At 45.8% G+C, this 27,515-nt stretch overlaps 2 protein-coding genes across 2 annotated transcripts in view; both read left to right on the plus strand.

The window, feature by feature from the left end:
* LOC308463503 (uncharacterized protein) overlaps positions 1-15,782 on the plus strand; it is a 40,047-nt gene extending 24,265 nt beyond the window's left edge. Inside the window, exons 14-24 of the mRNA XM_080981937.1 lie at positions 152-1,820; positions 2,716-2,802; positions 4,922-5,092; positions 5,862-6,035; positions 7,334-7,504; positions 8,963-9,133; positions 10,548-10,718; positions 11,784-11,954; positions 12,879-13,049; positions 13,948-14,118; positions 15,372-15,782. Coding sequence (XP_080838063.1) covers positions 152-1,820; positions 2,716-2,802; positions 4,922-5,092; positions 5,862-6,035; positions 7,334-7,504; positions 8,963-9,133; positions 10,548-10,718; positions 11,784-11,954; positions 12,879-13,049; positions 13,948-14,118; positions 15,372-15,459 — 3,215 coding nt within the window. The 3' untranslated portion in view covers positions 15,460-15,782. The remainder of the gene's footprint in view (positions 1-151; positions 1,821-2,715; positions 2,803-4,921; positions 5,093-5,861; positions 6,036-7,333; positions 7,505-8,962; positions 9,134-10,547; positions 10,719-11,783; positions 11,955-12,878; positions 13,050-13,947; positions 14,119-15,371) is intronic.
* A 1,958-nt stretch (positions 15,783-17,740) lies between these two features.
* Positions 17,741-27,484, plus strand: LOC308479819 (veficolin-1-like). Its single transcript, XM_081010777.1, has 8 exons — positions 17,741-17,966; positions 19,589-19,726; positions 19,942-20,004; positions 20,290-20,334; positions 20,729-20,862; positions 22,207-22,336; positions 26,401-26,535; positions 26,783-27,484. Exons 1-8 carry the CDS (start codon positions 17,861-17,863, stop codon positions 27,031-27,033), a joined length of 1,002 nt encoding a protein of 333 aa, XP_080866903.1. The 5' UTR covers positions 17,741-17,860; the 3' UTR covers positions 27,034-27,484.
* Positions 27,485-27,515: the final 31 nt, after the last annotated feature.

The following is a 27,515-nucleotide window of genomic DNA, read 5'->3' on the forward strand; positions in this document are numbered from 1 at the left end:
ACCCTTTCGTCTAGCGGGTTTTCCGTCTTGCGAGGCATTCGTCTTGTGGGGCACCACTGTAATTGTTTTTTTTTGCAATCCACAATGATGCTTGCTCAGTTTCATTCAGAATTAATAAAGTATGCCTAATGACAAATAATATCTGAATTAGATTACAGGGAGAAATACAGAGAACATATTAGAGAGAAATACCAAAGCCCTGAAAGAAGGCTGGCCAGCCACGGGGTCTATGGGCCTCCCAATGAAAAATATGAGCAACTAATTATTGCAAATGGAGATAGACGAGAGACTGAAATACTGCACAGACCATGGAGACATTCTGGGATCATGTCAGAGCAAATGGTTGCTGTTCCCACCGAGGCCTTGTTTGAGGTTGACAACGATGGACCACAGACTGTGGTGCTCCTGGGAGGGGCTGGAACTGGGAAAACCACCTTGGCCAGAAAGATCCTGCTAGACTGGGCAGCTGGAAGACTCTTTCCCGGGAGATTTGATTACCTTTTCTACCTCCGTTGTGGGCAACTGAATCTCGTTAAGGTCCAGGCGGACTTGGCTGACTTGATTTTAAACGGTGACCCTGAGCTTAGAGAGAGAGAAGAGATAATGGAACGCCTAGAAAACCCTGTCAAGCTTCTCTTCATAATTGATGGCTTTCATGAACTCACTTGCTCCATCGAACACCAGGAAGACAACCCAAGCGTTGATCCCAGGGAGAAGAAGCCGGTGGGAGTCCTCTTGAGTGCATTATTTCACAGAGCCCTTCTTCCAGAGGCCTGCCTGCTAATTACTACCAGGCCATCCTCTTTGGAAAGCCTCAGGAATTGCCTGCAGTCTGAACGCTGCATGAGACTTTTGGGTTTTTCTGAGGAGGGCAAAGAAGAGTATTTCCTCAAGGTCTTTGGAGATAAAAAATTAGCAACACAGGCTCTTAGTTACGTTAAAGGGGATGAAGCACTCTTTGCCCTATCCTTTGTCCCCAATTTGTGCTGGGTCCTCTGCACTGTGATGAAACAGCAGCTAGACAGGGGCAAGGAAGATCTAGTGCCAGTGTCTGAAAAACTCACTGCGGTATATGCACTTTATCTCTCCCGTTTGACTGAGTCTCCCTGCAGTAGCTCAGGGCAGTGGAATCTGAGAGGGCTCTGCTCACTGGCTGCTGATGGAATCAGGAAAAACAAGACCTTGTTCAAGGCCGAAGAAATCCAGAAGCAAAGTTCAGGTCACTTAGGTTCTCTTCCTCCTGCTCTTTTTCAGAAAGACCCTGGTTCTGAAGGTCTCTATAGGTTCCTCCACCTCAGTGCACAAGAGTTTCTTGCGGCCTTGTTCTATGTTTTGGAAGACACGCCCAAAAATCCTGAGACTATGAAGCAAGATCTGGAACTCTCGCTAGAAGGATGTGGCAAAGACCCAGGAGATTTGACCTTATTTGCTCAATTCATCTTTAGCCTATTAAACAGAGAAATAATGGAATACCTGAAAGAACAATTTGGGTGGCAAATTTCACCTGCAATTGAGGGTGACTTGCTGGATTGGTTTAAAACGGACACACAGATTAAGTCAGATTATCCAAATTATTGCCCGCTGGAAAGGTTTCACTATTTGTATGCAATCCAAGAAGAGGAATTTGCCCAATGTGCTCTCGACCATTTGACTGAAGTAACTATGGACAGATTGACATTTACTCCCCTGGACCAAGCTGTTCTCTCCTTCTGTGTCCAGAACTGTTTACACTTGGAGGCGCTTTGCCTGTACGGAAGTTTGTTTCTGTCGAAGAAACCTGAGGGAGAAGAACTTCCAGGGCATCTCAGTCATCCATGTCAGTAAGTAGGACCCAAACTCTTAAATGTATTACTGATGTAGCTGATTTTTATTCCTCTTCTTTCCTACTTCTCATAATATGCATTACCAAGACTTCTGCTCTTTGCTTTCTTTTTTCTGTTTTTTGGCAGATCCTTCTTTCTTCTCCCCTTTATATCTGGATTATGTCTATGCTAAGCTGTAGATCAGGGGTGGGAGTACCTGGGGTCCTCTGGATAAAAATCAATCAATCAATCAATAAATCCCTGCCCATCTGGCTGGGTTTCCGCAGCCACTCTGGGCGGCTCCCAAAACAACATTAAAAACAAAATAAAACATTAAAAACTTCCCTAAACAGGGCTGCCTTCAGGTGTCTTCTAAAAATCAGATCGTTGTTTATTTCCTCGACATCTAATGGGAGGATGTTCCACAGGGCAGGCGCCACATCTGCCTGGTTCCCTGTAACCTCATCTCGCAGTGAGGGAACCACCAGAAGGCCCTCGGAGGAGGACCTCAGGCTGAATGATGGGGGTGGAGACGCTGCTTCACGTATACTCCTTCAGGTATACTGAGATGCTCCTTCAGGTATACTGCTCTTGGACTCCAAATCCCATCAGCCCCAGCCAGTATAGTTAACTGTCCTAAGCACCTTGGGAAATGCAGTTTCGTAAAAGGCCTAGGGCTCTCTGAGGAAGAATGATCACCACACTTACAGACCTAGAACTTCCTACATTTATTGGAAAGAAGTAGCGACAGTTAAACTTCTTTCAAACCAGTTTAAAGTTTGTAGTGCAATCACTAAAACTGCTTTTTTCTCTCCCAAACCAGAAAGGGTAGCGTAACCAATAAGCATATTTTGTCCATTATGCTCATTCTATATTAGAAAACAGAACATAACGAACTTTTCTACCTTTTTAGGCCAGATCAGAAAACACAGGAGCGTTCAGCAGTTTACCTTCTCTGTCAAGCACTGAAAGATCCAAACAACAAAATCAGGAAACTGGAGTAAGTCACAGCTGTTTTCCCTGCCTTGTTACTTGTTTGGCTCTATTGAATCAGACACACTCAGCTAATGTGTGTCTTATTGAGGTTCAGGTATCTCCACAGCAGTGCCTGAATGGGTCCCAGGGCAGCCCCACATCGCCAGAGGTTTGCTGAATAACTGGCAAGTGGAAATGTCTGAGGTCATGAAAGTTTTGGGAGGCTACGGAGGACTCTATATTAGATCTCATCATCAGCTCCTTTCTCTGGCAGTATTCAAATAATCAAGTGTGAAACAGATCTGTCGGCAAGATGTATGTTGAGCTTTATGATTCCTGCATTACATGAGGTTGAACTACACAGATGACCTTTGGGGTGCCTTCACTGATTCTGTGAGAGTTGCACCCAGCCCCCCTTTAGGGAAAGCTTAAATTAATACAGTGGTACCTTGGTTCTCGAACTTAATCCATTCCGGGAGTCCGTTCGACTCCCAGAGCTGTTCAAAAACCAAGGTGAAGCTTCCGATTGGCTGCAGGAACTTCCTGCACTCAATCGGAAGCTGTGGAAGCCAAGTCGGACGTTCGGCTTTTGAAAAATGTTCGCAAACAGGAACACTTATGTCCGGGTTTGCGGCGTTCGGGAGTTGATTTGTTCGGGAGCCAAGCCGCTCGACAAGCAAGGTACAGTGGTACCTCCGTTTACGAACTTAATTCATCCGTTCTTACATCGAAAGCGTTCTTAAACCGAGGCGCACTTTCCCTAATGAGGCTTCCCGCCACCGGTTCCCTTACACCATTTTGCTTCCGTTTGGCTTCCAAGGCAAAGTTCACTAGCTGGAACACCTACTTCCCGTTTTGCAGACTTTGTTCCCCGAATCATTCATTAACAGGACTGTTCTTAGACCAAGGTACAACTTTACTAACAATTAAGTGTTTCAGAGTTTCCTTCACAAGTCAGTCATCACATGTCAGGAGGGTCGGGCTTCTCCATTCTCGTGTGCCACAGACCTCTGGTGCTCTGGTGGGTATGAGCAGTGATCATTCTTTCTCTCCACCTTAGACTTTGGAGGTGGGAGGAGATAATTCCCACAACTATATGGAGATCCCATACATTCTCTGGCTCCAAGCTTGGGGGGTCAGCCATCTACTCTTTTTGGCTTGGCTAGCAAGACCCAACAAAAATGTTGCTCCTCTTAGCAGGAGGGGAGAGAAGGCCGCTGGAAAGACCAGGTGGACCCAGGGGGAGAGGAAGGGGGTGAGGTGGGTGCGGGCCGCCCCGGGTGTCACCACTGAGGGGGGTGACAAAATGCCAGGCGGCATTCACCGCAGGGACTGCAGCGTGCCTGAGCCACGTGTCTCTCCGCGCTGCCCAAACAATCTACCCGCTGCCTCCCCCCAGCTGTAAGGTGGCTGAGTGGGAGGAGGCAGGCAGACTCTGGAGGCCCCGTGGTGTGCCCCACACCTGTGGGTGGCTCGCCCTGCCTCTGGGCACACTGCCCCAGGTGCCCGAGTGGCTTCCTCCACCACTGGGTGGACCAACACACCCCAAGTGCCAAGGTAGCTGTTAATGTGAAGGTCCATCTCTCTCTCTGTTTTCAGTACAGTAGGAGAGGAGAACCTGTGGCCGCACTGGATATTGCTGGATTTTAGCTCTCATCAGCCCCAGCAAGCCTGACCCCAGGGGTCAGGGATGATGAGAGTTCCTGCCCAACAACATCCGAAGGGCCACAGCTTAGCCTCCCATGCAGGACAGAATTAGAAGTCACTTGCTTCTTAAGCCAGTTATTTACATCTGGGTTCCATTTCCCCATATCTGTTGGTCTTTACCATGCTTCTCAAATGCCTTCTATTTGCCTATGGCAACTTCCCAGAGCATTTCTGTGGATCCCAGAGAAAGAGTTTGCTAATTTAGTGGGAATATTAAAAGCTGTTGTGCTTTGAACCACCTAAGGAGAAAAACACAGGGAAAAAAGAAAAGCTCCGGATGCAGAATGTTTTACACACGTTCAGGTGGCCTGTGCGTAATCAACATCTGCTGCATCATTGAGATGATGGAGAAGAATCAGCCATGTTTATGAGGATTTATCCAAAGGATACCCAGGGAAAGAGCTGGCCAGTGGAGCTGTTTCTGTCCCATTTTGCAGGCTTAATGGATGCCAGCTCACAGACGGTTGCTGTGCAGATCTTTCCACTATTCTCTCAACAAGCCAGAAGTTGGTAGAACTGGACTTGCAGGCAGCCATTCTGAAGGAATCGGGAGCCAGGCTGCTATGTGAAGGGCTGATTCATCCCAACTGCATGCTAGAAAAACTGGGGTAAGCTGAAAAAACGCTTCTTCTGCCTAAGCATTACCAGCGGAACATAAAGGCATTGAGGGTGCACAACGTCAGTTGTCTTCAGGTGTGCAAAATTACTCAGGGGTTTTTCTGTTTTAAAAAACAACCACAGCACAATTTCTCCCTCTTGGACAAAAGACTGTTTTGGAGAGATTTCAAAATTTTAAACTAGAATTTTAAACTAGAACACGAAGCTTAAGGGCCCACTATCTCTCAGGTGTGTGCTGTCAGTATCTCCCTTTCTTGTGGTCCCTCTTCTGTATCTTGATTCACACTGCATCTGTGTGTATTCCTTCTTTATACACACTGTGATGTATAATGTTGGGTATTGTTTGCCATATTCTATAATTGCTGCCATCACAGATCCTAACCTGAATTTCTCAGAACTCCACATATGTGTGTATATACTGTATGTGTGTGTTTTTAATCAGTTGTAATCTGACTTACTTTTATCTTAGTCCAAAGCATCTTTCAACATTAAAGGCACCATTGTTTGAAAATGGATATTACTAAGTTCCCCAATGAATTAAATCATAACTATCCTCAGTGAAACCAACGATCACTATACCTAGTTAGGCAAGTGGGCCTAATGTGATCTGTGCTCCCCAAGGAGTGAAAAGGACACAAGGTTCTCCAGTGCTGGATCACACCTTCTTTTTCATGAGTCTTAGAAGAAGGGTGAGAAGCCATGTGATGTCATCTCGATCTCAGGCTTTTTCAACCACTCACCTCTTTTTTTACCTTTCAGACTGAGGGACTGTGGCCTGACTTCTGTTTCTGGCAGAGACCTTTCCACTGTTTTCAGTACCAGTCAGAAGCTGACAGAGCTGGAACTGGGTTGGAATCTTTTACTGGGAGATCAAGGAGTTCAGCTGCTGTGTGAGGGGTTGAAGCATCCAAACTGCAAGCTGCAGAGCTTGGGGTGAGGAGCACCATGCTGTCCCTTTCAGAGTCAGACTGCCAAAGCCCAGAGCTGGTGGATCAGGTCTAGTGCTTTTTGATAAGCAGGTGGTCTTACCAAGCAGGTGATCCAATTTTTTTAGGTCTTAGCCAGCACTTTAAGATGGACTCAAAAATAACACTGGGGGCCAAGGTGAATCAGGGAATGGTGGAATCGTAAGCTCAAAACGGCACCAGCTGCAGTTTTAATTTTGCTTTAAAAAATAGTTATTATAGTGCTGTATCATAAAAATATATAATAGTAATTTGCAACAATATAAAACATAAAACCAAACAATAACATCATAGCAAGTTAAAGGCAAAAATTAAAAAAAAAAATCAGCAGTCCATTGTGGGGGGATGTACTCTTAATTGTCTGCATAGGCCTGGTGGAATAGAAAAGTTTCCCGCAGGCATTTAAAAGTTGGCACAGAAGTTACCTGCTGAATCTTTATTAGCAGGGTGTTCCATAGGATCGGGCCAGTGACGCTAAAGGCTCAGCTTTTCGTTGTTGTCAAATGAGCCTCACCAACTCGGGGAATGACGAAAGGTTTCTGAACGTTCCTCAAGGGCAGTCACACACAGATCATCCTGCAGTAGTCTAAACCAGGGTCATGTTTTGTGGTCCTCTCCAACACACACTTACTTTTTAAAAGATTGAATGTTTGAGGCCTCAGAACTTTTTATTTTTAAATTTAGGAAGAGAATCATCATGGCACGAGTTGATGTCTTCTCATGCCATGTATTTTTCTTTCGTGTTTTGCACTGCACAACCACCCAAAATTCTGCTCTGAACCTTCCAGAGCAGATTTTGGGGAGGGGACAAAGAGAAATCAGAAGTCTTGCAGATCACCCACTGTGGTGCTGCAACCCCCAAAGTTTTTTTGTGGGATCCCCAAGACTCCCCCCCCCCCAATTAATTTGTCCATTTAAAAAAAGTGTGCACTTTGCTGTGTTACTATAATGGCAAAAAAGTGAACTGCCACCCTCAGACCCAACCTTGATAGCAATTAATTGGTCACAGTTATTGAAAATAGCCCACAATAGCTGATAGGAAAGCCTTTGGGATAGCAAACTTGAGGACTGCAGTCTTCACTGTTCCCACATTTCTACTTTGGCCACACCCACTCTGGCATATGGCATGGGGAGGAGAGAGAGAGAGAGCACTGCAGTGCAAATGGGATGCAGCTTATCTTGGTTGCAGCTTGAAGTATGAAAGAAGCAGAGGCTCAGCAATTGCCCCCCCAAAAAAGTAATAACAATTTTGCACACACTATGCAGGTTGGACAGCTGCAATCTCTCAGCTGCCAGTTGTCAGGATCTCATCCCTGTTCTAAGTACCAGCCGGACTCTGATGAAGCTGAACCTGGAATGTAACAAAGTGGGAGATGCAGGAGTGAAGCTGTTGTCTGAAGGACTGAGACATCCAAACTGCGTACTGCAAACTTTATTGTAAGTGGGAGCCAAATTCCTTCCGTGTGAAGTCCTTGGACAGCTTACTTTCAAGGAGCCCTGGGTAGATCAGGGGTCCTGCTGGACGTCATAGTCTGGTCTCTTGGTTTCTGTAGAGCTGTAGGATCATTCATGCCTTTATTCTTCTTGATAAAACAAAGGATAACCCACCCTGCCTTCCTGAAAGGGAGGGATGAAAATCTGACAATATCGCAAACACTTATTATTTCCTCTTCCCTGCAAAGCAGAACCAGAGTAAACCAGCAGTCTGTAGGAACAGACCTTCAGACTGGCCTCCATGTAATTTCCATTGAGGACCTTCTGTTCAGCTACAGTTGCATAAAGGTATTAGGAAATGTTTGATTGACCAGGAAGTTCAGGTGTGCATTCAGTGTCAGAGTTTTCGACTCCTCTTCTAAGCCTCTTGCAATTGCAAAATCCGTGTGTGAACATCCGGCTCATGGGTGTTTCCTCCATCCCATATATAACACCAGGCACGGAACTGGCCAGTTTGAAAAGGGAGACTCGGGAGCACATTCCTGCTTCTTCATTTCTAGCCGCTGGCAGAATTTAGCACTTTCTGGCAGCAAAGGAAAAGCCTTCCTTTGCAGGTACAGTTTGAACAATCAGGGCTGCACAGGAGGACTCTGTTGACAGCAGGTGACTGACAGGTGGTTGACCCTTTGGGGTGGGGATGGAGCCGCATGGGATCCCGCTCCCTGGCCAGAGCCAGTTCCCCACCCGTGCCTTGGAGGGCGTGTATGTGATGAGGTCAGATGGAGGTGAGCTGAATGTCCAAACCAGCTCTCCATATCAGGAATCCTCACCCTTTCTCCTTTATTGCTGTGGTCTTATCACCTCCATGACAGAATAATTTCTCACGTGCCTAAAAGAATTCTCTGGGACCAGAGCTGAGAGCTCAGTGATGGATGAGGACAGGGAGAGTGAGGCTTTGGCTAGGTACACCTTAACCATCTTAAAGCACAGCCAGGTGGCTCTTTTTCTCAAGTCGTGTTGAAGCTGGTTTGGGAGGAAATGCATCAAAACACAGCCTTTAATAGGATCGCTGCAGCATAGATATGGATCGTGGGTTGCAGCTAACTGGACACAGAGTAAATGGGAGCATGTGCCCAGCCTTTGCTGCAGTGAATATCATGTTATAGGTGAGGCCCTGGCTGAAGGGTCTCAACCTGAGTTTTACATCAGAACCATCCACAGATCACGGTATACATGCAGCTCAGCTATGGAGGCAGACAGCCTTCCTTTCATCACCCACCAATTATAGGCTGCATCAGCTGTAAAGTGAAGAAATTCACTGACGTGATCACTGCGATTTAGAGTGGAAGGGCTGTTGTTTCACAACATATCTTCTTAATATCAGAGGGTGAAATAGAAGGGGCCTGTAGAAGTGAGTGAGCCATGTTTGCACTTGTTGGATCTGTTTGTTTTCTCTTGCAGACTGGACACAAATGAGCTCAGCCCTGCCTGTTGTGGGGATTTCAGCTCCATTCTCAGCACCAGCCAGACATTGACAGAACTGGCACTAGAATATAATGGACTGGAAGATGCTGGAGTGAGGCTGCTCTGTGAGGGGCTGAAGCAGCCCAGCTGCAAGCTGCAAAAACTGAGGTGAGCAGCAGCTGGGATTTGTGCTGTGGAGTTCCATGATTTGGTGTATTGCAGAATACAAAGAAATGTCTGCTCTCAAGGGAAATGAAAATAGGTGATTCCCTTTTGCACAACTATAGCATCCTTGATCCAGCATATTGGGGAGAGGGTTAATATATTTGCATGCAGGAACAAATAGCTGTATACTTTAAAATATCAGAAAGAATATGAACATAGTCCCCCCCCAATATATATATATATATATATTTCAAAGTTGCTTGATAAACATAGCAGAAGAGGAAAGGCAAAGGAAGGAATCTAGAGAGAAGAGAGGAATAACCTGAAGGTAAGGAGGAGGGGAAATGGATCATGACCCAGCACTCCTGAGGGCCTTCAGAGACGCTGCTTGCTCTCTGTGGCTGATCCAGCTGGCTTTGCAGATCTCTCAGCCATTTCTGTCACTTCTAGGGGGCCACACTTTGTCATGGGCACTGTAGTCTCCCTGCAGGTTTCTCATCATGGATCTGTTGTGCTTACTGACATGCTTGTCTTCTTTCTCCACCCACCCACAAATGAGGATGGACCGGCAGAGCCAACCAGTTTTCACCTGCTTGTTGCTCTTGATTTCCTACCCCTCCTAAAACGTCTGGCAGCAGGACTGTGACCATAGGAAGAAGGCAGAGTTGCTCTGAGAGCCTTTGCATCACATACAGAGTGGGATTCGTACACACAAACCCAGCACACATGGCACAAGGTGATCTGCATGAAAACCTGAAGGGAATCTAGGTTTACTGAGCAGAACTGATTGCTGCTGCACTTGCCTTGGGGCAGGGAAGGGCCCTAGCTCTATGTCGAAGGGAGGGAACTATCCTTGCTGAACTACAAGTCCCACCATCCTTGCCGTGTTTGCTGGGCCTGATGGGAGTTGTAGTTCAGCAGCATCTAGAGAGCCAACGGTTCATCCCCCTTGGTGTAAGCTGCCATCCCCTTGCACCAGGTGGGTCCCATGTACCTCTGCACCATTCAGCAGCACAGGAATGAAGGTAGAGTCAGATAGTTGAACAAGACTCAGAGGTGAGTGTTGGCTCTTAGGAACATGAAAGATAAACTTTCTCATGCATTTGGAAGGACAGGCCTGGAAACATGAAATAGACAACAAAGTCTGGTCAGTTTTAATTGACTATTGAGACCACACAGAGGAGTGTGAATAGGAGCAGGCTGTGTGCTTGTGAGTGAACCAGAACCACATACACAAACCAAAATCCTTCCTCAGAGTGCCTGCACAGCTGCAATGTTACTTTGAGTCCTTCAAGACTCCTTCATCCTGACAGTGGCTAGGAATAAAGGCTTCAGGGTCTTCTAGCAAGCAGAAGCTGTTTGTGGAGGAAAACGTCAACGGGAGAGGTTTTTCTTTCATCTTTTCTTTCTCACACAGGCTGGCCCGATGTAATATTACAGCTGCTTCTTGTGAAGATCTCTCTTCTGCCCTCGCAGTCAGACAGACTCTGACAGAGCTGGTGGTGGAATGTAACGAGCTTCGAGATCCAGGGGTGAAGCTTCTGTGCAGAGGTCTGAAGCATCCGCACTGCAAGCTGCAGCTCCTCAAGCAAGTAATCGGCTGGATCCCTCTGGGGTTGGATAGCATCTTTGGAGCCCAGGTTGCCCCCCCCCATGAGAGTGAAGGGACCCTAGAAATGCTGCACCCCAAGCAGGAGCCAGACCGACCCTTTTGTACAGTCAAGCCTGTTGAGGCATCACTTGTTTCTGTTCGGAATCACAATATTCCAAGATCCCTTCCTAAATTTTGATTCCTTCACCTTAACTATTCATAGGGTATTAACAGGTTGTCCCTCACCCCCACCCCAACCAAAAAAATTGGCTTACATTTCCTGCCATCAAGTGCTGAGAGCAGGGGTCAGCAACCTTTTTCAGCCGTGGGCCAGTCCACCATCCCTCAGACCATGTGGTGGGCCAGACTATTTTTTTTTTGGGGGGGGGGAGAACGAATTCCTATGCCCCACAAATAACCCAGAGATGCATTTTAAGTAAAAGCACACCTTCTACTCATGTAAAAACACCAGGCAGGCATCACAAATAACCCAGAGATGCATTTTAAATATAAGGACACATTCTACTCATGTAAAAACATGCTGATTCTCGGACCATCTGCGGGCTGGATTGAGAAGGCGATTGGGCCATATCCGACCCCTGGGCCTTAGGTTGCCTACCCCTGACTGAGAGTGTCACTACACATCTTCTCTGCCTGAGTTTCAGAGTGAGAAGTTTCTGCACCTCCAGGAAACTCTTTGAGGAACATAGAAGCCCATTTTTGCTCATTGAATGGGTTCAGTAGCAGCTACTGTCAGCTGAGGCATGACCAAGAAAGCCCTTGTCATCCAGTTTGTTACATAGGGGCTGCAGGATAATTGCTGCAGGTGACAGGAATTGTTTGTATTTGAAGAAAGTTGCAAGGTGATCTGAAGAAACGGGAGAAGGGTCTTTACACTTCAAGCCATCCCCTTAAAACCCTGTTCTTCCATGCCCTGCCGGAATCCAGTTGTACAGAGTGATTAGATGCGGTACAAACTTGCAAACGGGATGGAGGAATGCAGAGGGACTCTTCTAGCTTTTGTGTGAACATAACACAGCCAATGCTTTTTTTCTCCTGCAGCTTGTACAATTGTGATCTCACTGCTGCCTGCTGTGCAGATCTTGCCTCTGTCCTCAGCAGCAACCAGACGCTGACCGAACTCTTCCTGGGAGGTAACCAGCTTGGGGATTCCGGGGTGCAGCTGCTGTGTGAGGGACTGAAGCATCCAAAGTGCACGTTGCAGAAATTGTGGTAAGGGAGAACTCTGTTCCTTCGGGTTCAGATCATGAGCACAGTGCTTGTGGGTCCGGAATTATGTTCTGTTGCATATGAGGAATCTACCGTATTTTTCGCTCTATAAGATGCACTTTTTTCCTCATAAAATTAAGGGGAAATGTGTGTGTGTCTTATGGAGTGAATGCAGGCTCTGCAGCTATCCCAGAAGCCAGAACAGCGAGAGGGATCACTGCGCAGCGCTCCCTCTTGCTGTTTTAGCTTCTGGGATTCAGAATATTTTTTTTCTTGTTTTCCTTCTCCAAAAACTAGGTGCATCTTATGGTCTGGTGCGTCTTATAGAGCGAAAAATACGGTAGTTTTCATGGGGAAAATCCCTCCTTATCCATCCATCCATTCATACCTCTCTCTCTCTTGTTTTCATTTTTATAGTCTTTATATGTGCACTTTCCTAATAGCAAAAGTACACATGCCCTAGCCAAAGGAGGCCCTTCCCCACTCCAGGCTAATTTCTCCTGTGTTTTCCATCCCTCTAAGTGGACTTTACCTCTTCCCTTGCCCACCCCATTCCTCCCCTCCCATCTCCAATCTATGGTCCATCCCACCACAATGATACATGGAGGCATTCAACACAGCACTGTGGAAATCACATTTCAGATTCCCAGATGAACTGATCCCCTTCTTCTTCCTCCACATCCTGCTCTGGGGGCTCTCTTAACTTCTCCTTGAGCCAATTTGGGGTGGGGGTGTTGCAGAGGGAGTGCCAGGCGAGGAGAGAGGAGAAAGGCGCATTGCACTAGCAGGACTTCTTCTTTAAAAGCTGCCCAATATCTCCTGCCCTTTTGGTGTCTTTCCTAAGGAAACTCCCTCCACTCACCCAATTCAGTCTTGGCGGTCTCACCATAAACCCATGGTCACACGAGGTGCACTTGTGTCCTGCAGCTTGTGTAGCACTGAAATCACAGCAGCAGGTTGGGGAGAGATCTGTTCTGCCCTCAGCACAAACCAGATGCTGGAAGACATTGATTTATGGAACAATCCATTGGGAGATTCAGGAATGAGGCTGCTGTGTGAGGCGCTGAAACACCCTGGCTGCAAGCTTCAGATTTTGTCGTAAGTAAGAAATCTTCCTATCTACACAGTTTTTAAAATCTATTTTTGAATAATTCAGTTTTTCAAAAACAAAAATATTGTCAGGAAATGAGCAGCGGATACTTAACAGAAGGTAACAGTGAGAAGCACATGGAAATATGATGAAGCTTTTCCTTCCAACAAAGAGTGAGGGCTAGTAACTTTTCTCTTTTCAACCCCCCGAAACCCCAACAAAGCCTGAAAGTTGAAATTCTCAATAGGTAGTTTTTCATAGCAAATTCTGTTCTAAGAACAAATGTAACAGCACTGAAACACAATGAGGAAAGTGCAATGAATTTGACTAGTTAAGAAATTTGGATCACTGTGAGTATAGGCAGCTCTCGGTGTATGACCACGGATGTGCACACCACTTTCAGACCCAGAAGAGGGTGTAACGGGGGGGTTCATGCGCACTCCAACAACAACGGTGACGCGCATGAAGATGTGGGATGCAACCCCGGCACAAATTGGGGGTTGCCTGTACAGTGGTGCCTCGCAAGACGAAATTAATCCGTTCCGTGAGTCTCTTCATCTTGCGGTTTTTTCGTCTTGCAAAGCACCGCTATTAGCGGCTTAGCGGCTATTAATGGCTTAGCGGCTTTAAGAAAAAGGAAACAAACTCGCAAGAACTCGCAAGACGTTTCGTCTTGCGAAGCAAGCCCATAGGGAAATTCGTCTTGCGGAACGACTCAAAAAACGCAAAACCCTTTTGTCTAGTGAGTTTTTCGTCTTGCGAGGCATTCGTCTTGCGGGGCACCACTGTAATATATCACGAGTTCTCCCGAACTGTTGTCACCCTCATGCTTTGTGGAGTTGTATTTACAAGTAAGGAACAAGTCAGCAGCCCCTCCCATCCTAGCTGTTTGGTGTTTTTTTTCAGGTTATGGAATTGCGAATTCACCTCGGCTTCCTGCAGGGATCTCTGCTCTGCTCTCAGCAGCAACCAGAGTCTGAAGAAGCTGAAGCTGGGGGGTAACAAACTGGGAGATTCCGGAGTGAAGATGCTCTGTGAAGGACTGAAAGACCCAAGCTGTGGACTGGAGGCAATTGAGTAAGTTGCAGGCAGCTTCCTTGCTGTGCAACGTTCATTTGAGGAGCTGTGTGGTTGCCTAAGGTAGGCTCCCAGGGGCAGAGATGCCCCTGCCTTTTAAAGGGGAAAGTTAAGAAAACAAGGCAGGAGAAGAACTAAGGGAGCCAGTGTGACAATCAAACTGTGAGTAGAACCGGGCAGGGGGACATCAAGGTACAAGGGGAAATTGCCTAATTGCCTAAGTGGCATTTGTGAAAGAAGTCAAGAACAGGAGCAGGCTTACCTGTGGAGGTCTGAGTCACTGTTGGCGGATTGTTCCCAGGAACATATTAGTACACAGAGAATGGAATGTATAGTATTGTTCTTCTGAGTATAATGATTAAAGCCGGTGGATTATGAATGGGGAGCCTGTGGCCCTCCAGGTATGTTTGGACTCCCATCACCCCTGGCCATTGGCTCTGTTGGTTGATGGGATTTGGAGTCCAGCCACAGGTTCCTGCTCCATGCTGTAGAAGGTCCTTTTCATGAGAATTGCAGGCTTTGAACTAGACCCATTTACTTGATATCATCAAATACATCTGTTACTTAAGCACTAAAAACACGCTTTGGGCTTTTGCATCTAAGCACTCCCACTGAACCCTGGGTCTCTGCTCCTTACTTAGAGATACCTCCTTCACCGAGTTTTTTAAACCCTGACTTGTTCTGATAAGCACCAAGGAGTCCTATAGAATTCCAGTGAGCATAAGTGTGATTGCATGCATGGGCAATTTAGCTGTTTAAATAAGGAATGAAATGAATGAAGAATAAAGCCCAGTGGAAGCTTAAATGGCTGTAAGGAGCCTGATAAGGCCCATTAGTCATCTCTCTACTTTTGACTTTCTCTCCATGTAATTGGAGTGGGGGGTGGGGAGTGTACACAGTATATCAGGGGGCTAAAAAGATTTGCCATTTTAGCAAATACCTGTGAAAGTGGTGTGCTAGAATAGAATAGTATGTCTTAAGAAACCATTCTTAGCAACCTCAGCGGGTTTAAAAGTCACAATTTCTGTCTTGCAGAACCTTTCCTAGAAACTAATTCCGGGGGACAAGAGGAGTTCCTCCCCCAGGAAATGCTCAGCACCACCATGCAAACCTGCATATTAAAGTGGGAAGCAGGGACCTCGGAACTGCCTTTAAAAAAAATCACTTAAGTTTTGTAGTGTGTATAAGTTGTGCATAGTCTTTGTTGCCATGTATAGGAGGCAACAGATTGTTTCTTTCTCTTCCATTCACAGACTCGATATTGACGAGTTATCTGAAGACACAGTGAGAGAGCTTAGTAGCGTGAAAAGGATTAAGCCTGACTTGTTTATAGACACATAGGAGCCGCTATGATGACAGAGGACAGGAATGGTCATGGATGGAGTACCTGGATAGCTCTGTTGGGAACTGGGATTCCACTGAACCACGTCATCTCCTACTTCAATCACTGGGAAGCAACAAAAGCAACCTTCAGGCCAGACTGAGAATCGGGAGTTGAAGCAGCAGCCAGAACGGGAAGGAAAAGAACCCTTTGCCCATTATAGGATTTCACACATCCGCAATACTCCCCTGCCCAGTTTCCGCAGCCAGTTTTACTTACTGGTGTAGGACTGAGTGTAGGACTGTTTGCTGAACAAATAATAAATTTCTGCCCTGTTTGTTAACCCGTTTATTCTGTTGCTGGTTGGTTGATGTGAATGTGAGCGTTCCATGAATTCTGCTCTTCTCAACAGAACTGTTTTTTTTTTTTATTGTGTTTCACGTTTCATTTGTATACCTTGGTTTCTCCTGGGTTTTTCTTCCCCTCTAAAGGCTGAAGCTTCACCCTTTGCTCTATTTTATCACGTCTTGGTTGCCTTAGTGCACCAGGATACACGCTCTGTCTTATCCACACACCAAACACACTGGAATTGTGATGCGTCTTACATTAGATTCTTGCGAAGGGGGACCAGCTTCCCCATTTCACTTCATGCTGTAAAAATATACAGACAGAAATCCTATTCACCAGCTTTTATTTCTGGCAAGAATTAGTCTCCTCTCCAGTCAAGCTTTTGGCTTTATCATAAAACAGTACTTGCTCCAGTCCCATGGACTGGGATTCACCCCACCTAGATTGCATATAAGAGGCATTTTTTGACCTAAAAACCCACTAAAGATGAAAATGCAGGTTTGTACTGGTCACGTGAGGGGATCCGCCCTCCTAAGGGAAGAATAGAGGAAAGATCCTGCTTCATTAATCACAGCTTTGAGTCCAGCACAGAGCAAGCATGCCTGTGTGCCCATCTTCCAGTCTGCTTCCACCTTCCTCACACACAACTCTGGCTGTTGTTCTCCTACCTGGCATCTAAGTGAGAAGGGGGAGGTCCTCCCATTTGTACTTTTGCACAAAGCAACTTCTTTGGTTATGTGGTGCTTAACTAGCCAGCCAAAGCCATTGCCTAGACAAAGAAACTGGTTTGGTAAGCTTGCGTTTATACATTCTGAACCCAGCCACCACGGTATCATAGGTATGGAAGAAGCACAGAGTATCAGCCAGAATGGCCATTCAACACTACACAGCCATTCAAAAAAGGAATTGCCGTATTTTTTGCTCCATAAGACACACCTGACCATAAGACGCACCTAGTTTTTAGAGGGGGAATGCAAGATAAAAAAGATTCTTTAAAGGGAGCTCTGAGCAGAGCCTGTATGCATCCCAGGTTCTGCTCAGTGATCCCTTTCACGAGCTTGCAGGCTTTTCCCCGAGGAGGGAAAAGGGCATCCTGTCACTGACGGGTTGCCCTCCTCCCTCCTCGGGGAAAAGCCCCCAAGAGCCGCACACACGCTTCGTGTGGCTCTTTAAAGGGAACGGGGCTCTTGGGGGCTTTTCCGGGAGGTGAGGGAAGGGACTGAGGGGCTATCCCAAAAGCTAGAACAGCAAAAGGGAGCGCTGCGCAGTGATCCCTCTCGCTGTTCTGGCTTCTGGGATAGCTGCGCAGCCTGCATTCGCTCCATAAGATGCACACACATTTCCCCTTACTTCTTAGGAGGGAAAAAGTGTGCCTTATACAGTGGTGCCTCGCAAGACGAAATTAATCCGTTCCGCGAGTCTCTTCGTCTTGTGGTCTTTTCGTCTTGCGAAGCACGGCTATTAGCGGCTTAGCGGCTTTAAGAAAAAGGAAACAAACTCGCAAGAACTCGCAAGATGTTTCGTCTTGCGAAGCAAGCCCATAGGGAAATTCGTCTTGCAGAACAACTCAAAAAACGCAAAACCCTTTCGTCTAGCGAGTTTTTCGTCTTGCGAGGCATTCGTCTTGCGGGGCACCACTGTAGAGCGAAAAATACAGTAAATAGAGAGATGGACAGAAGGAGGAGACACTTCTATGAATGTACTGTAGTAAGGAAATCAAGACCAAGCCTCACGCTAAACAAGATAGTGACGGGATTATGGTTCCAAAGAACATATTATTCAGTACAAATAAACATTTCCTGATCAGGGCAGAGTAGGGGGTGGGCATTGTGTAATCGAGGGGTTTCCAGCCATTGTCTAGAAATGTACAATCTTAAATATCACGAACTATGCTGACTCTTGTGAAAACAAGTATTGCACAATAATGGGGTTCGGCAAAGCCCTTTCCCAAGGCAAGAATTTCCTCATTCCTGTTTACACAACTGTTTGGGATTGCCATATATATAAGCCCCTCCACCGCCACTTGCCTCTGTTTCACCCAGAGGAGCGGCCAAGAAAGTTCTGCAAGGAAAGATGACAGCCTTGACTGGTTTCCGCCTGGCTCTGACTCTCTTGGTGGTTGTGTCTGTGGAGGAGAGGGGAAGCTTTGGACAGGAGGCAGAAACCAGCTGCTGTGAACGTGAGTGCAAAATGGCATGAGGTGGGAGGTGATCTTTGTTTCTGGACAAGTATAAAATGCAGTAGGACAGCCGGTGCCTTTTATTCATCCAGTCTATTAAATATTTTAATCTGGGCTGCAGATTGTTTTTATGTTACCATGATGTAAGGACATTTTTTTGCTTGTTTAATTACTATTTTATATTGCATTTTTAATTTTTTTATTGTAAGCTGTCCAGGAAATGTTAATTGTACACCTATAGAAATTCAAATAGTTGTGCAGAAGGGTTATAATGAGTAAAGCTGGGCCTAAGTTTGTTCTTCTGTGCAATTATTAAGGGCAAAGGAGCCAATTGTTGGCATCTCATCAGACCACTGTGTGGCACATGTCAAGGCCAGCACTGTTTCCTCAGTTAATTGTTTGGGTATGTGAAAGTATAACTCAGGGGCTTACATTTTAGTCACAGGGATGTGATAATGTTTAATCTACAAGCAGTGGAGGGGCTGGGAGAGTGAGGCTCTTGAGGAGGACTTTGAAGGCTGGAGAGAGAAGTGATTTGGTAAATTGAGTTGTGATCTTTGAAACAAAGGGCGTTCCTCAAAAAGAAGCAGCATCTAGTCACTCTATGTGTCTCTGTCTTCTGGCTGCAACTAGCATTTTCTTCAACTTCCTGTCACTGTTCCCTTTAAATGTTCAGATTAGTCAAGATATTCCCAATCAGGCCACAACTACCGTATTTTTTGCTCTATAAGACGCATCAGACCATAAGATGCACCTAGTTTTTGGAGGAGGAAAACAAGAAAAAAAAAATTCTGAATCTCAGAAGCCAGAACAGCAAGAGGGATCGCTGCACAGCGAAAGCAGCGATCCCTCTTGCTGTTCTGGCTTCTGGGATAGCTGCGCAGCCTGCACTCGCTCCATAAGACGCACACACATTTCCCCTTACTTTTTAGGAGGGAAAAAGTGAGACATAGAGCAAAAAATACGGTAATTTCATGAATGAGGCCAGAGTGGAAGGGGCAGGTGCCTAATTGGTCTTGAATTCCATAAAAACCAAGCTTCAGGTCTTTCAGAAAACTCTTCAAGATAAGATAGCCCAGGTTTCTTTTTCTTTCCTTTTAAACTGTAGTTAAATGGTTGATTTCATACATGATAGCTTTAAGATATTTACCCGAGAAATTTTAAGTATACCTTTGAAAAGGTAAACAAGTGGGGCTGTGCTTGAATCTGCAAAGACATCCACATATCCATTAGAAAGCCAGGGATTATCAATGTCCTTTCTGAAATACTCAACAGGGATTCTTAAATTGGCCCACATTTAAATTAAGATATATGGAGATATATATATAAAGGAGAAAGGGTTCCCATGGTAGCTCTAACAACCCTAACCGCTTCCAACAGCTCAGGAAAGTAATTTTCCTTTCTCAAAAATCCTCACAACAGCTGCTCTGTATGGTTGGTAAAGATGAGAAGATGGCGCCTCAGGATATGAACCTGCCTTCCCCTCATGTAAATTCAGTCCTATCTGCTGCACCACATAAGATGCTTGGCACTCCAGTCCTTTCTTGGTTTAATATGCCCATGCCAGGGAACATGTCTTGTCTCACACAGGTTTATACGCTGTCTCACGTTTCCTGTTTCAGAGCTGAAGGGCCTATCACATTGTGGAGCAGGCGGGATCTTTTTCCAGGGCCAGCCAGGGATACCAGGAATACCAGGAGTGCCTGGAACAAGCGGATCACTTGGGCCTAAGGGTGACCCAGGCCCTCAGGGTCCTCCAGGTAAGAAGATCCCAATCTCTCCTTCAGAGTTTGTGCCAGACAGATCTGGAGATCATTTGCTCTAATTCAGCCTCATCACTGTGGAGAAGAGGCTCGCTGCTGTGCTCTGCAATTGCAAACACCATGTCTAGGAGAGGGGCTGTTAGGGGCAGGAAAGACTGTTTCTAGAGATGTTTTGTTTCCAAAGGTTTCATCTCTCACCTGTTCCTTCTCAGGTGAGAAAGGTGTGGCTGGGATGCCTGGGAAAGCTGGACCCAAGGGAGACAAAGGAGACAAAGGTAATATTGCATCTATAACTCCACTGTGGGGGGAGGGGGTGTGGCAATGCAAGAGCTTGGATTATTCACAGGTGAAAGCTGATCCAGGTGAACACTGCACTGTGCATTGTGCTTGAGCAGAAACAGATCCCAGTTCTAACAAGGTGACCCTCTTTGCCTCTACTACTCCACTGGAGGAAAAGGAAAATAAACTCGCATAAAAGCATGGGATCTGGAACTGCTTTCACTCTCATGTTTCTTTTTAGCTTGTTCACCTCACCAGACGTTGTTTTTCTCTTCCTGCAGGAGAAGACTGCAGTTTGGACACTCCTGCTGGTTGTCAGCCACAAGGTATGTCTTATCATCATCATCATCATCTTAATCATCCTCTTGCTAGTATAGCTAGCTAGCTAGCTAGTATAGTTAGTTTGGTTGGTTGGTTGGTTCAACTCACGGTCCTTTCCAATCTAATGTAAGATGGCTGAGAACACAGATTATGAGAATAATACAGGGAAGGGTGAACTTAACCCATGAGAAATTATAATTCTCTGGTTAATAAAAAATAATAATCCCATGGTGGAAGTTCAAATTAAACTTTTCTGTATTCCCAGAATCTTGTTGATTTCTGTGCAAAACCAAACATGATAAAGACAGTAGAGGGCCATGTTGCTCTCATCACACACATACTTCCAGAACGGAAAATAGGTGAACTGTTTTGCATTTTCCTCCCTGATATTTCTCCTAGAGGCTGGAGCCAAAGACTGCAAAGAACTTCTGGAACGTGGAGAGACCCTGAGTGGCTGGTACACCATCTATCCTGCCACAGGGAAAGCAATGGTGGTCTTCTGTGACATGGAGACGGACGGAGGAGGCTGGCTGGTGAGCTTTATCCCATGGAGAAGGAAGAGCCATCTGTTTATGACTTATTAAAAGGGTGTCAGGCAATATGATGCACACTTTTCAAGAAGTGGAATCCCCTGCCAGGAAGGCACTTGGGCAACTCCTTCCTCCAGAGACATCTCCTTCACTGAGCAAAAGAGACTTGGCCCAGGTTCTAAGCAAAGCAAAGGCAGCCCCACATGCTTTCTGCTCATGCATGCTCATAAACAGTAGACTAGAGAGAGGAAGCAGTAGGAGGAGCTGCCTTCCCTTGATTGCTGGCTTTGCAGAGCTCAGAGGAGGTGTTGTCCAAGGGTGTTCTGTAGGGGAACGGAGGAGAGTTTGCTATTTATGGCTTGTCCACACTTCCACAATCCTTTGCTTAAAAAACATGGGTCCGAAAGGTTTTCCGCTTGTCCTGTGCTTTTTGAAAGGACATGTGGTGTAAGCTGAAAGCAAAACTATTAATCTGAATCAACAGAGGAGGGAACATGTACAAGTCTATCCCTTACCATGTTTTTTGTTTACGTTATACAGTGGTAGCTCAGGTTACATACGCTTCAGGTTACAGACTCCGCTAACCCAGAAATAATACCTCAGGTTAAGAACTTTGCTTCAGGATGAGAACAGAAATCGTGCTCCGGCAGCGCGGCGGCAGTGAGAGGCCCAATTAGCTAAAGTGGTGCTTCAGGTTAAGAACAGTTTCAGGTTAAGAACGGACCTCCGGAACGAATTAAGTACTTAACCCGAGGTACCACTGTTGTGCTTTGTAGAGGAGGTATGGTGTGGAAACCCTGCTGATGCCCTTGCGAGAATTTATTTTCATTTTTTTATGAGGTTATTGTCCTCATTCCCTAATTTATCACCCTGTTGAGATATGTTAGACTGAGGAAGGGTCAGTAGGGATACCTCTTTATATTGTGGGGCCTGTTCCGAAAGCAATCAGTCTGCCTAAAAGAGCCCACCCACCCAGGTGCACCAATTCTATGGGGCTGAGGTGTCTTTGCCCCCCTTAATATTTGCTAGGATGGGGATGGGCCCCTCCATGTTGAAGGAGGCAAAGCGCAGAGCCTAGCATGGCGCGGCTTAAGTGTCAGCCTCCTCCTGAGCACATCGGAGGAGGAGCTGCTGGCCATTGTAGTTGCCCCATGCCGGGCTCTGCTCGGCCTCCTCCCGGCGATATGTGATGTTGCGCACATTGCATGTCATGTGTGTGACTTCATGCACACACAGCACATGGTGGTCCCCCTCCATCTTAGCCTCTGCACCTAGCACTTGTAGGGAATAGGAAACGGGCTTGTCTTTCAGCCGGGACACTGACATATCACCTCCTCTTGCCCCCAGGTCTTCCAGAGGCGACAGGATGGGTCGGAGGATTTCTACCGTAACTGGGAGTCCTACAAGAAAGGGTTTGGGAACCATGCGTCAGAGTTCTGGTTGGGCAATGATAAAATCCATCTTCTTACAAGCTCTGGTAAACCAACGTTTCCTCTTCTGTCTGATGCTGGAGCATCACTGGAAAGCTTGGGGATTTTTAATGAATAATGGAGAAAGGTGTGGAATCAGTTATTGAAAGCTCCACCAGAGTCGGACCTGTGAAGTTTTTACGTTGGGATAAATAGCTGCAGGGTCATGTCTAGAGCATATCATTGGAAGACTGCTCCTAGTGTGTACGCTGTGGAATCCCACAGGGCACTATTTTATTCCCAATGCTATTCAACATCTATATTAAGCTAATCACTGGGAGTTTTGGAGCAAGGTGTCATACACTGATGATACCCAGCTTCATTACATCCGAGTCAGGACAGACTGCAATCCCTGGACATGCAACCAGATGCAATGCTTGACTAGATGAGGGTCAGTAAATTGAGCTTGAATCCTGCAAAGGCTGAGGTCTTGCAGGTGAGTGGTTCCTGTGTCTAGGTGGTAGGTCAACTGCCTGTTCTGAAGGAGCAGATTTTCAGCTCGAGGGGTACTCCTCCATCCTTCTTTGATGGTGAAGTGATTTGTGTGGCCTTCTACCAGTTGTGACCATTCCTAGACTGGGATAGCCTGGCTATGGTGGCCCATGCATTGGTAACCTCAAGACTTGACTACTGCAGCATGTTTTATGTGGGGCTCCCCTTGTATCTAGTGTAGAATGCAGTGGACAGACTTTTCACAAGAGCAGGTTACTGGCAGCATGTTACTCCTTTCCTAAGACAAACGCACTGGTTGCCAGTTTCCTACAGGGCAGGTTGAAGTTTCTTTTTTTCTTTTTTAAATGATATTTATTGAGAATTTTAAAATTACAAAGAAACAAAGAGAAAAAAAGAAGAAGGAAAAAACAAGTAACATTTAAACAATACGAATCAATAAAAAGACAAGGTCAAAAAAACAAAAAACAAAACACATAATACATCAAAATCAAAAAGCAAAAATAAACAAAAAATTTAAAAACAGATCCAATATTCCCAAATCATTAACTGTCATTACCTTGTTTCCTCGACCTCCTCACACCTCCCTTTTTTGTATTCTAGTTGTTAATTGTCTCAGCAAATCCTTTCCATCTTTCATAATATTCTGTCATTAAATTACCTTAATCTATTTTAACCTTATCTTACCATAAAAGGCCCTAAAACTTAAAACTTAAATCTTATTTATACCAAATTCTCTTAACCATGACATATTCTTACATAATTCTTTTTAACATTTCTGCTAAAGCCAAATAATTTCTTTCCAACATTTTTCTAATACTCTTTACTTTTACAAGATTTTCCTAAATAGATTGTTTAAAACTTTCTTCCAATCTTCCTCCAGCGTCTCTTTCTCCTGGTCTCGGGTTTTGTCAGTCCTTTCTATCCCATCCATCTAGTCCATCAACCTGGTAACCTTATATCCAAGGCCCTTGGATCTCTTCCATGTCCCATCCGTAGATCTTCTTCATATTTATACCTGTGCTTTACTTTATCTTCTGCTCCTTTCACTCGGGGAGACTCCAGATTGACAATGTTTTTGTCCCTTCTCGACAGATCAGCCCCTTTTCCAAAGTCAACACTGAACTCCATGTGGTATTTAAAAGCATGTTTCAAGGCCCCTCCAAAGTTAAAGGCCCCCACAACTCCGAATGCCTCCCGGCCCAAAGCCAGACTTGAAAGGTCAAAACATCCCTGCATAGGGGGGTCTATCCAGCCCCCCATCTCCAAGCCAAACAGAACTCTGTCTCTCCAAATCTGGCTTTTTCCAGGTTCATTCGTCAAGTCCAACAACTCATGTTCCTGCTGGGCCACAGTTCCCTCCATCTCTACCTCACGAGGTCCAGCAACAACCTCCTCCCTCATCTGATCTGTCAAAGCACACTCCTGAATTAATTCCTGAGTGGGTTCTATATAGGTACCCACTGCCTGTCCAAACTTTCTGATCCCAACAGTCATCAAATCCATCTTCTCATGTAACTGTTCCAATAAAGCACTTGTCTTACAAAAGGCAAACACCAGAGCCTCCGAGTACATTCTTGTTGAAGGTCAGAGTCTGGTCCCACGATCTTAATCTATTTGCAGCTGCAAAGCTCCCCAGTTCGGATTTAATAACAGTTTCACAAGCTCCCTCTAGGGGAAAAAGCTTCTATTTGTATCCATCTCTCTCTCTCTCTCTCTTTTTTTTTTTAAAGCAGATCTAACAACAAAGTTTCCTTTTTCAGATATTTTGTCAAAATTTTGTTCCTTTTAGATGCGAAGGGGAACAATGGAATCAATATGTTTCTCTTCTTTTAACTATCTGTCAAAAACGTTTGTCTATAGTCAATTAACTTCCCGAGGACGTCTGTCCTGACACCCCGCTCCCAGGTTCAGGACGGTGGAGAATTGCTTTTCTTTACTTATCTTCTGCAGGTTTAATCAGTCCAGAAAAAGTTCCCCCCTCTTCTCCTGCTTCCAAGGGGGGTTCAGTGATTTTAAATGATGAAAATTGATCCTTTACAGACGATTTTCTAAACTCTAGCTTGCCGCGTCTTTGCTTCAATCTATTTACAAAAAGCGGAAGGCAGACTTCCTGTTTAGACCTTCCCGCTTCAGTGCCAAATTAAAAGAAATTTCTTATTCCAATTTTCCGTTCTACTCACGGACAGTTATTTAAGCTCCAATTGTCCACAGGAAAAAGTCAGCGCTCTCCGGCAACAGCAATGCGGCTTCACTCCGTGAAAGAAGCAGTCGATTCAAAGCACCACGCCACTCACCCCACATCGCTCCGGATCCCCGAAACCGGGTTTCCCCGCGAGTGGGGGGGGGGCGCAAAGGTGCCGGCAGAATCCCACGTCCACAGGCTTCTCCCGCCTGTGGTTTTTGATGGGTCTCCGCCTCGCCGTGGCAGTTCAGACCCTGTTTTCCACGGAGCGGATTCCTCCCGATCGGAGGAAGTCCGCCATTGCCAGAGGCGCCAACCCGGAAGTTGAAGTTTCTTGTGTTGATTCACAAAGCCCTACTTGTTACTTTTTTCTGAACCTCGTCAACAGTTTGCTTCCGTGAAAGGGTGTTGGGAATTGTTTCATTGCAGTAGTGCATGATCACTTCTATGCCTGAAGCTGGCTCCCCATGCTTGTGAAATTTCCATTCTTGGGACAGCCACATCTGTTGAGTAGCTAAGTAATTGTACTGCTTTGCTTAAGTGTCCTTACAAAACCAGAACTATGGCTCTGCCTTCCACCCCGCCAGCTGCCACAGCCTAGAGCAAAAGCTGCTGGTCTTCATTATAGCTGTAAACGTGTTAAAGGCTTTCTCTTGTCAACAATGACACAACCCCTCTCACACACTAAGTAGAATAATAGAAGCATAACCACCCGACCCCATCCCACTCACCACTCCTCTTTCCCCCTTTCTTCTTCTTCTTCTTCTTCTTCTTCTTCTTCTTCTTCTTCTTCTTCTTCTTCTTCTTCCTAATTATTTAAACCAATTCATAAACCAAGAACTTATACATTGACCACTAATAAGGCTCCAGAGGGATGGTGGAGAGGGTCCCAGTAGGGAGAGAGGCAGCCCGTCCACTGGGGAAGGAAATCAGCGTAACACCAGTAGAGAAGGGGGGCAGATGGGGGAATCGGAGAGGAGGCTCCAAGACTCCTCGCCGGAGACCAGCGGAGAGAGTACGGGTCCTCCGCTGCCCACACCCTCCCTGCGCAGAAGGCTTCCGCGCAGGGAGTCTAGGTGGAGACTAGGCGTCAAGGAATTTTTGTGCTGGAAGAAGTTTAAGAAATGCCCACTGACGGATTCTGCCAGCGACTGAGACAGTCACGATGCTGGAGGCTGTTCAGTCAGAAAGGGTTTAACCAGGTAACCTCGCCAGCAGTGGCGGCAACTTACGCACGAGCAACCCCTAAATCCATTACACTATGTCATAGATATTTTCCCACATTTATTATGCTATTTTTGTGTGATATACATATGACATGAGAAAACTTGGTATACTTATTTGTATAACATTATTCTTGTTTATAAAACACTATAAAAAAACAAACAAACAAACCAGTGCCTACTCTCAGATCTCTTCCATTCTCTTGGGGGTTAGGAGTACAACAATTGCGAATTGACGTGAAGGACTTCAATGACACTAGAACTTATGCTACATATACCAGCTTCAAAGTCTTGAGTGAGAGGGACAACTACACACTGGAAGTGGGCTCCTATTTAGATGGCAACATGGGTGAGTTATACAGAGAATTCTGTTTGAGGCATCTGCTTCAACGTGTCCTAAAAACACGAATATTGCATTTTTGAAGGTCCAGGAATTGAATCTAGGAGGACCTTCCCCCTGCAGAGCATCTCCTCTGGCACTTATATATGTGACCTAGCAGTGTGCTAGCAGTGCATCAGCCTTTTTCCACTGTCTTAGCACACAGAGTTAATGTGAAAGAGGTGAATTCGATGTTTTCCCTGCTCTTCTCTTTCAGGAGATTCTTTCTCAGGACACGGGGGCATGGCCTTCTCCACCCAAGACAAGGACAACGATACCAACGAAAAAGGCAGCTGCGCTGTGGTTTACAAGGGGGGCTGGTGGTACAGTGTCTGCCACTCTTCCAACCTGAATGGCCTGTACCTCAAAGGCGAACATTCTTCTTATGCTAACGGCATCAACTGGTATTCTGGGCGGGGGCATCATTATTCTTACAAATATGCAGACATGAAATTTAGACCTCAATAGGTGAAGTGTCCACCTGTTCAGGAACTTGCTTCTGCATTCCATGCCTGGCAGGGCAATCTCTGAATGTGGAATCATCTGCTTTTAAAATACAACACACAGAGAGGCCCTCCTTGGAGCACAGGACACTGCAGTGGCCTGAACAGGAAGAGGCCAGTCTGATGAAGCACCTGGTTGTCACTTGCATAAGGCCGCCTTTTATTCCCCTTGTATGAATGGTAGAAAGTATCCCACAGTGAACATTTCAAATGGACAAATTGTGGCTGGCTGCTTGCTTTGAAACACCCACAACGTCCCCACATAAAGCAACAGCCTTATGTTGAACTACAACGCTGGTGGGTATTGAACACCACACAAGAAGTTTACATGCCGGTGCAACTGCTTTTTTAAAAATGATGTGAAATGTTCTCATTATTTTTATAAATTCCTAGTCTGTGGTATGAGGATGAACAGAGTTCCCATGTTTCGTTTCGTTATTGTCGCTT

This window comes from Podarcis pityusensis (genome assembly GCF_964106645.2).
Source record: "Podarcis pityusensis genome assembly, chromosome: 1".
NCBI lineage: Eukaryota > Metazoa > Chordata > Lepidosauria > Squamata > Lacertidae > Podarcis > Podarcis pityusensis.

Excerpts from the sequence above, each read along its gene's own strand:
- LOC308479819 (XM_081010777.1), top strand. The coding sequence starts at position 17,861 with ATGACAGCCTTGACTGGTTTCCGCCTGGCTCTGACTCTCTTGGTGGTT. Across the intron at positions 20,005-20,289 it reads GGGAGACAAAGGAGACAAAG|GAGAAGACTGCAGTTTGGAC; the intron begins GTAATATTGCAT and ends CTCTTCCTGCAG. Across the intron at positions 26,536-26,782 it reads CTATTTAGATGGCAACATGG|GAGATTCTTTCTCAGGACAC; the intron begins GTGAGTTATACA and ends CTTCTCTTTCAG.